Source organism: Priapulus caudatus, unplaced genomic scaffold (genome assembly GCF_000485595.1).
Source record: "Priapulus caudatus unplaced genomic scaffold, Priapulus_caudatus-5.0.1 Scaffold52, whole genome shotgun sequence".
Lineage (NCBI taxonomy): Eukaryota > Metazoa > Priapulida > Priapulimorpha > Priapulimorphida > Priapulidae > Priapulus > Priapulus caudatus.
Window position 1 is genome coordinate 424,678 of NW_014577113.1, and position 9,819 is coordinate 434,496.

At 43.5% G+C, this 9,819-nt stretch overlaps 1 protein-coding gene across 1 annotated transcript in view; it reads right to left on the bottom strand.

Moving 5' to 3' along the window:
* Positions 1 to 7,148: 7,148 nt before the first annotated feature.
* Positions 7,149 to 9,819, bottom strand: part of LOC106820905 (MAM and LDL-receptor class A domain-containing protein 1-like) — a 35,484-nt gene continuing 32,813 nt past the window's right edge. Inside the window, exons 23-27 of the mRNA XM_014825505.1 lie at positions 8,953 to 9,005; positions 8,509 to 8,599; positions 8,025 to 8,162; positions 7,457 to 7,729; positions 7,149 to 7,159 (exon numbers count right to left, since the gene is read on the bottom strand). Coding sequence (XP_014680991.1) covers positions 7,149 to 7,159; positions 7,457 to 7,729; positions 8,025 to 8,162; positions 8,509 to 8,599; positions 8,953 to 9,005 — 566 coding nt within the window. The remainder of the gene's footprint in view (positions 7,160 to 7,456; positions 7,730 to 8,024; positions 8,163 to 8,508; positions 8,600 to 8,952; positions 9,006 to 9,819) is intronic.

Genomic DNA, 9,819 nt, shown 5'->3' on the forward strand with positions numbered 1-9,819 from the left:
TAAAATAAGAAACACCCTCGATCATGTAGCCCTTGGCTGGAAAGTGTTTTGCGCCAACTTATCAGATCGTGCGCTTGCAGTTGCTTCAACGTCCGTTGCAATCAAACTGTAGGTCGGTAGTTTTAAAACATTTATTAAAAAAAAATATTTCTAATTGATTGAATTGAACATGAAACTTTTTATGGAGGTTAATTATAACATAAATTTAGCTGAAAATAACCTAGAACCTAGAGTAAACTCTTCCTTTAATGTTTCAATTAGTTCTTTTGGTCAGTAACATATTCACTTTTCTATTTATTCGGTCTGCGGTAAAAATTCATTTTTTACTGGACCGCAATGTCCAGTTAAAGGATTTTGGTCTTTGGCCTGAGCGACCGGGTTATATCATATTATATGCTCAACAGGGGTATACGTACCATATTTCACGAGTGGTCACGAAAAGACTCAGTACAGCAATATTACAAGGGCGGTAGGCCTAAACATCATCAACGACGTTACTTTTTAGGGCAGTGGCTACGGGGCTTACGGTAGCCCGTATGCTTAATGTCTCGAGGCTACCGGGTACGGGAGTCCATTCGCTTTCATTACTTAACGAGACAAAGATGGCGGCCGTGGCGGCCAGAATTTCGAGAATAACGCCTGGTGAAATAAATTCACGATGTTGGAGAGTTTAGATTGAGCTATGAACCCTAACGCCTAACCATAAACCTAACCTAACATAACCCTAACCCTAATCCTAACCCTAACGCTGAGAGCTCGTAAGCGCCGAAAGAATCTCATCGACCGACGGCTACCGTACCCGTACCACTGCGTTACTTTTATTATACACAGTGGCTATATGCCCGGCAGCGCGCGTTATATCTGCACGGGCTGCCGGCGCACGGTCTTCGATTGCCTTAAATGCTCCGGCCCAGTTTTTTTTAATTCCGTTAGCGTTATCTCAAGTAACAAGGCTTAGGCGTTAGAGTTAGGGATTAGGTTATGGTTAGCCCGTTTAGGGCTAGAGTAGGGTTTTTGTTTAAGGTTTAGGTCTAGTTGTTTTAGAGTTAGGGTTAAGAACTGCCGCGCAATATGGGAAACGAAAGGACCCTTGCCGGCTGCTCCGGGCATATATAGCCACAGCGCTTTATTTATAATTTAATTATCTATAATAATATATGCTGTCATTATAGCCACAAGTTCCCATCTCGCTTAACACTACTACGCGGTGTAACTAGTCGGATAGCTCCAAGAAACGGTATTGCTAGGGTTAGAATATACAGGTTGTATAGACAATCCGTCGAACAGCCTGGTCGGGCTACTAGTCGGAGAGCCTGGTCGGTTTAAGCTGTCATCAAAGAACCATTGCATGAACGATCTTTGCTATCATGTTGATCTGCCGGGTTTCTGCCACGTACTCACGGTAGCCTATATATAGACCGAATTAATTCTGTCCCAGATAACGTTATCTCGGACAGAATTATTCGGTCTCTAGCCGCCTAGGCCTACTGCACGAAAGCGCTAGCTGCTTTTCAATATGAAATGACTGACATGAACCACAGGGGCATGTAACGGTACTCCGTGGCCCATAAATATGCCTCTCTAATAAATGCCAAGCTTTCAAATTAACCGGAGTAGCATTCGCTACACCAAGGTTGGACTGGCTATATTCTATGTTGTATATATAAATGGGAATTATATATACATACAATATATATATATATATATATATCCCATTTATATATACACATAAGAATATAGCCGAGTCCACCTTGTGTTAGCGAATCTACTGTCCGGGTTAATTTGAAAGCTGCATGTTATTTAGAGAGCATATTTATGGGCACGAGGCTACTTTACATGATCCCCTTGGAATGACTGTCCGGTTGATCGAAACACAAATACAATAGCCAGGCTAGAAAAAATATCAGAAGAAAGAGTCGCAATCATATAAATATAATATCAAGAGCTAATAAACACCTAATAAAAGTAATAAAGGTATTTATTAGCTCTTGATAATATAGATAACTATCAATAAATTATCAATAAATTTATAGAGCTCAGTGTTCGCATTCCTCGATCAACAACAGCACGTGTTTCGTACTCTTGGCGCATCTCTTGGCGGATACAGGAATGTGCCAACAGGGTGGGGGGATTTCGTAAGCCACCAGAAGGGGTATATTGGTCAGCACCGTAGGCTGAACCAGTGGCGTAGCTAGGATTTTTTCAGCGGGGGGCACTGGGGGGGGAGCTTACATTTTCGTTGGGGGGGCCACAATATATAACTTTTCTTTGTATTATACTGTTTCTAACGGCATTGTCTTTAATTCAATTTTTTTTTTATCAAGCATGAATTTTCAGTGGGGGGCACTGGTGTGGGGGCACAGAAAATTTGAATTCCGTAGCTACGCCCCTGGGCTGAACCTTCCTTCATTCAGCGGAATCACCCCCTGCTCGGTCGCTATGCTCTCTCGCTTCGCTGACTTCGTGCCCTCACAAATTGCCAACATTTAAAACGAACCCCCCCCCCCCCAATATAAAGCTGGCTACGGGCCTGGAAAGAGAGCGAGCGAGAGAGAGAGAGGGTGCGCGAGAGAGAAAGCTAGAGAGAGATATAGAAAAAGAGCGAGCGAGCGAGCGAGAGAGAGAGAGAGAGAGAGAGAGAGAGAGAGAGAGAGAGAGAGAGAGAGAGAGAGAGAGAGAGAGAGAGAGAGAGAGAGAGAGAGAGAGAGAGAGAGAGGAGAGAGAGAGAGAGGAGAGAGAGAGAGAGAGAGAGAGAGAGAGAGAGAGAGAGAGAGACGAAGAGAGAGAGAGAGAGAGAGAGAGAGAAGAGAGAGAGATGAGAGAGAGAAGAGAGAGAGAGAGCGAGAGAGGGGGGGGGGGGAGAAGAGACGCATTGTAATCAGTCGTAGTATCACAAATGTATATACGACAAAAGTGCTCATATTTTTAGCAGTAGAAATGAACCTGATGAAAATTAAACTAACCCTAAATTAGGTTATTAATGTGAAAGTAGTTTAAGTATCCTTCTATCTTCCGCGGCAGCTGCACTTGGCAGACCGGTCCAAGCACGTGCAGCCGAGCTCCTTATGTGCACGCGCGCATGCTTGTTCATACACGCGGACGTGTACCTTCCACCTGCGTACCGGTGCACGTGAGTGTATCTGCCGTGCACAGATGCACATGACCGCACGCGTGCATGTGTACGCACGCGTGCACGCGCACGCACGCGTGTACGTGAACACACGCGTTTATACGCACGTGCGCGCGTGTATACGCAAGCACGCGTGTATGTGCGCGCTCGCATGCGTGTACGAGCACGCACGCGGGTATGTGCGCGCACGCGTGTACGTGCGCGCGCGCTGGTACGTGCACGCACGCGTGTATGTGCACGCATGCGTATGTGCGCTTACGCGTGTACGTGCACGTACGTGGGTATGTGCGTGCATGCGTGTACGTGCGCGCTGTGCACGCACGTGTGTATGTGCATGCACGCGTGTACGTGTGCGCATGCATGTATACGCACGCGTGTATGTGCGTGCACGCGTGTATGTGCGCGCATGTGCACGCACGTGTGTATGTGCATGCACGCGTGTACGTGTGCGCATGCATGTATACGCACGCGTGTATGTGCGTATACATGCACGCGTGCGGATCATGTCCATCTGTGTACGGCAGATACACTCACGTACACCTGCTGTACACGGGGGAAGGTACACGCGCATGCACGTGCACATGAAGAGGAGGTCGGCAACACGAGCATGGACAAATTCAATGGGCAACCCCTCCGGTAATCCACTGCCCTCGTGGCATCCGGACTCTGTGACTGTGCACGAGTGTTTGCGCGAGTGCGGTACCTCGCTCGCGGTCGACGCTGACCGCTCGATCGAGTTGGCAAACTCGCAGTCGTCAGTGTAAACGCACTGCAGAGTTCATAGAACGGTTGATAAAGCGTTAGGAAGTTGGTCCTATTCGCCAATTCGCCAACACAAAGTTGGCAGTAGAAACCCAGCTTTACCCTCTATCCCTCCCCTCGCTCGCTTCTCCTTTCTCCCTTTCTTGCCCGTTCTCTCTTTAATTCTTCTCTCAGTGCCCTCACACCCACACCTCTCTCTCGCACTCTCTCGCTCTCTTTTTCATATGAACGTGTGAAATCATAGAAATCATGAAGACACATGTTTATGTGCAAATATTATATCACGCGCAGTTTGTGTTCCAGCAGGGCAGTTGACCGTGGTCAGTTCGCCGTTGGCTATTAACCATGCATATAGTACCTATACATTGGTCTGGGGGAGCGGGCGTGCGTGCTCGCGCGCATGTGTGTGTGGGGGGGGGGTGTACGCATTGTGCTCACGTAGAAACGATATACATGTAGTAGTAAATCCCGATGAATGGATCATACCTTGCATGGCATATAGGTGTAAATCAGAAATGTCAGCACCGAACATATGATGCCAGAACTTGATGCAGACACCCGTGCTGTCAATGTTGATATCAGGGCTAATGATTCTCGCCTTTGAACCGGACGGTGTGCTACTTGCTTCAATGTAGATGTAATAGCCTAGCAAACATGACCCGGAATGACGATGCAATAGTAAAAGCGTACGTAATCAACACTAAATATTGTAAATGGATGCGTTCACATATATCTTTAATTCGTGCACTTTTACAAGAAATTAACTTCCGTATAACAGTAAGAGTGATCATCCACCAAATTAAAAAAATAGAAATCATCAATCCTAATAATGGTGTCATTTCGAACATTAATTCAGGTTCTGTCCACGCATATCTCTCTCAATCTCCATATATCGTCGGCATTATCTCATATGACTTTTCAACATCGACATATAGGGATATAAGAGTCATATATGACCATGTCAAATAGCGTCACAGTAGTCCATGTTATGATAGTGGCGTCACCTGTTTCTGTTCCCGTTGTGTGGTCTGCGCTTGGGCCTGTGTAGATAGACATTGTTGGCCCATTATTTAAAATAAACGTGATCTCGCCTGTCGTATCGTTCGCCCACTGGCAGATGCTGTTGCTGTCAAATGTGCAGTCATATGTCGACGTCGCTGTAAATTCATATGCATATACATATATTAAAACATATATATATATATATAGGGTGCATTTGATCGATTGTATTTATCGATTATTCATGTGAACAATTATTAATGCATTTTGTAGATATGCTTACAATTATAATGAATGGATATATAAATATAAAATTTTAAAAGAAGTAAAAAGGCGAGTCTAATAGACATCGTTTGCACAATTACAAATGATACAGCATTACTATATATAATAGGTACCGACTTTGAAAATAGATAAAATGATAGTTTTACTGTGCGTAAAATATCACAACGTACGGTAGGTAATACTGGTTGGAATTATGTCCGTTGTTGTCGTGTCACCTAGGCACGACCCCGGGTATAAATATATGTCATCAAGCGCAATGTCTCCGGTGTAACCGCTGCCCACGACAGCCTCAAACACAATCTGTGAGATAAATATTAGCAAGCATAGATATTAGAACCCTACCTAACCTGACTAATACGTAAGAATCCTCACCTATCTCTACTATTATATCTGGAATAATAGAGGTCTTGCTAAAAATAGCGTGGAGTATGGTAAGTTGTCTCATACAATTTGTTTTCACATGTGATAGGCCTACTTTAAGGCCGGTTTTCTTATGTATGTCTCCGATATTATTTTCCGTTGTGCTTGCAGTGCTTCCGATTTACATCGCATTGATATGCCTCACTTCGTTGCCTACATTATCTTACCTGCCTTACCCTACCAACATTACCTTACCTACACTACCTTACTACAGTACCTTACCTACGTTACATTGCCTGCATTACCTCACCTAAATTACCCTCAGTACCTTTCCTGTGTTACTTTATCTGTGCTGCCTTTTATCTGTCTTACCTTGCCAGCGCTACCTTCCCTCGCTACCTTTACTGTGTTACTTTACCTGCGTTACTTTACCTGCGCTAGGTTCGTTAATAATTAGTATACCTGGTAGGCAGATGTCTTTGTAACCGATATTGCAAAATGATGCCATATGTTGCCTTGGTTCCCAGTCTCGCTGAACAAAATTTTTCCGTCTCTATGCCAAGTGATAGCGTCGTCCACAAGGTACACGGTCAGCTTTTCAGTGGCTGAAATAAAATGTATTTTGTATTTCTACAAGTAGTAATAAAATGATTCTATGATATATACACATATGAAAAAATAAATATATATATATATATATATATATATATATTATCTACTTTTGAGGAAATTTATGCGTTTTATTACGTCATTGCATATGGAATATGGCTTACTACATAAAAAAAATCACAGGTATTAACGCTTGAATGCATAACGCATAAAAAGTATGACGCATTCGTATATTACACGATCACATATAATGTAGTAATTCATCTGCGAAATAGACATAGAGGATGTGTCGACTTAATAGGAAACAATATTTGCTTACTTGAGCCATACATGTGGTACCAGAAGTCAAGGCAAATAGATGATGTGGCTGGCATCTCATCGCTGTACAATACAGCATAATCACCAGGTCTCGCAGGTGATGAGGTTTCAAGATAGACATAGTAACCTGTAGGTGCGTAAGTGTATACGGCAAATCATGGAGGCGAATGAACCAGAGAACCCCATAGATTATGGCCATCGCAAAATTACACCAGATAAGAAACACTAAAGGTTGGTCTAGACGTTAAAACAATGTGTAATGAACACTATTTATAACAATAGAACTATTTATGAAATAATTTAAAGAACACGTCCATGCCTTTAGATTAGTATGGAACATTCAAACTTGGCTGGTTAGTAGTCTAATCGTCCAACTTAGGCAATCTTAGTTAAACACGGTTGGTTGGACGAACCACTTCGTAGTGGAGCAACATATTATTTCAGAAACCACGGCGTACCCAGGTCAGTGCCAAGCGTATGATCAACAGAAGGACCAGTGTAATAGCTGTTGGTTGCTCCATTGGTTCTGAGCCAGGGCAAGGTGGCATTTCCAGGAGCGAAGTCATTGTAGAAGGAACACATGTGGCGTTCAAATGTGCAGCTGCCACTCGGTGGACATATATCGTTGATGAGAAAGACGTCATCGATGGCGAGAGTTCCGCCACTGGTTGACTTAATGACGCCTTCAAACACAGCCTGCGAGGTGGTGAGGGCAAATGTGAAGTTGACGTGAATTGTAGCGTAAAGCACTGTGTTATTAATCTCTTACAAATTCTTCGTTTTTGGGCTGGTAATTTTCCTTTTATACACTTTTCTTATAGATGCGTATTCTTACATTACATGTACCCTTGCACGGTGAACGCGTCTTTTAAGTAGCTGAACGTACATACGCTCGAAACTTTCAAATATTGAAATGGCTTGTAATTTATCACATTATACTACAGTACGTCACGCTAATATAATATATACGTACACATATACACGCTATAATACACATGGAGCTTACTTTGAACGGCGCAGCGGATGGTTTCATGGTGACCATCTCGTGGTACCACCTGTTCTTCATGTTTCCATTCAGGCTGGTCCACAGTGCGTTGCCGCGGTCGTTGTTCTCCTCCAGGTAGACGTTCAGCGTTGCTACGTTGCCAGTCATGTGGTACCAAAACTCAAGACACTCGCCCACCGGGGTGTAGTCGTACTGCATCGACTCCATGCGGGCCTTAGACCCGACGGGATTCCGCACTTGATCAATATACACAAAGTAACCTGCGGGTGCACACAATATGTCATGCCGTAAGATACCAGTGCACAAAAAGTATGGGAAATGGCGATTTCACATCTGTTCCCTCGTCTGCAACAGCGATAACGGGTGATCAGTAAGTTAACTGTTATCAAAACTTAAAGCCTCAAAACCTAAAGTTTTAGGATAGAAATAAATAGCGCGAAAATCTCTTTCTGTGTATGCGCAAGTAGCTCGACGATTGATTGAACGAATCTTCATTATAGCCATGCGTGAACGAATATCCAATCCAAGTGTGAACAACAATGGAATACATTTTACCCGTAGTCGTGTTGGTAGTGTGATCCAACGTGGGTCCAGTGCCTTGCTGTGGCGTGCCACCTTGACCTCTCTTCCACTTGAATTTGGCCGTGCTGTCGTGAGTAAACTCACAGAAGTTTTGTTCAAAATGGCACTGTTCTGGAATGACACACGGTGTGAGTGGTCAAACATTGTTCTGCGAAATCGACGTGTTTGTGTCATTCTTTAAAAATGCCATAGCGGCAGTATCAATATGAAGTGTTTTGAATTCTACCTAGTGTGAATTAAGGCTGGGAGAACAAAATCTGCTTCCAGAGTTTCTGAAGATCAGCATACATTTTTTTAGATAATTTTATTTAATCAAGAAGCGATCTCGTATCATCCTTACCCAAAAGATCAACAACTATATATAACCATCTGGCTCTTGTATTTGCCAAATATTCAATTTTTATCAGCTTATAGTGATAGGCTGTGACGTACTTAATATAGTGTAGTACTTGCTTACTCGTATGTGGACAACCTCCATCGAAGACAATGACGTCATCCAAAGAAATGTCTCCGAACCAGCTACTGCCGACAGTTCCCTCGATAATAATCTAATGACACAAATGAAATGTTTTTAATTCAGTCGCTCAGCATCAGCGCGAAAGGAAACTTTTAAGTAATTTATCGTAGCTCATCTAACTAATTCTATCCCTGCTATTGTTGTTGCTGCTGCTGCTGATGTCGCTGCTTCTACTGCTGATAATATCGCTAGAAGGTTAGTAATGGGAAGGAGAGAGAAAAAGACAGGTGTGGAGGAAGCTGGATATGTGGATAAGTATTCCACAATTTTATATTATATGCAGCATATTATAAAATAGCCTATGCGCTGCAAGGTCAGTCATATTCTAATTTTCTACAGTTAATGCGGAAATTATTATACAAATTCCTAAATTCTCTTGCATACCTCGTATGAACCAGTGACCGCGAAAGGAGCAGTGGCCAGCCACCACTGATTTCCTGTAGTAAACACAACGGCGTCAAATACGTAATTATATAATAAAAGAATAATGGTTCTATAACACCTTTTACTTGCTCGCGCAAGCTCATGAACAGCGCCTATATTCTTGGATGTTGACACGGCAGTTACGATGCGAACGCGTGAATAGTTAGTTTAGGCAAACCCGGCGCATATCTAAAACACACCAGAAGAGCACTTCTCCAGACGATACCATATTACGCTTACTCCACTTAGCCTCTGACAGATTCATATACGTATAGTGATACAGATAACGAGACGTCATATGTGTGTGTGTGTGTGTGTGTGTGTGTGTGTGTGTGTGTGTGTGTGTGTGTGTGTGTGTGTGTGTGTGTGTGTGTGTGTGTGTGTGTGTGCGTCTGGGAATGTGTGTGTGTTTGTGCGTGTGTGCGAGAGAGAAAGAGTGAGTGCGGGAGTGAGTGAGTGAGTGAGTGAGTGAGTGAGTGAGTGAGTGAGTGAGTGATGTGAGAATAAAAAAAAAAAAAAGAATGAGTTGGGTGAGTCGAGTGAGTGAGTGAGTGAGTGAGTGAGTGAGGTGAGTGAGTGAGCTGAGTGAGTGAGTTGACGTGAGTGAGTGAGTGAGTGAGTGAGCTGAGTCAGTGAGTGAGTGAAGTGAGTGCAGTGAGCGAGTGTAGTGTGAGTGCTGAGTGTGAGTGTGAGTGAGTGAGCTGGTGAGTGAAGTGAGTGAGTGAGTGATGAGTGAGTGATGTGAGATGTGCAGTGAGTGAGTGAGTCGTAGTGTTGAGTGAGTGAAGTGAGCTGAGTGAGTGAGTGAGTGAGTGAGTGAGTGAGTGA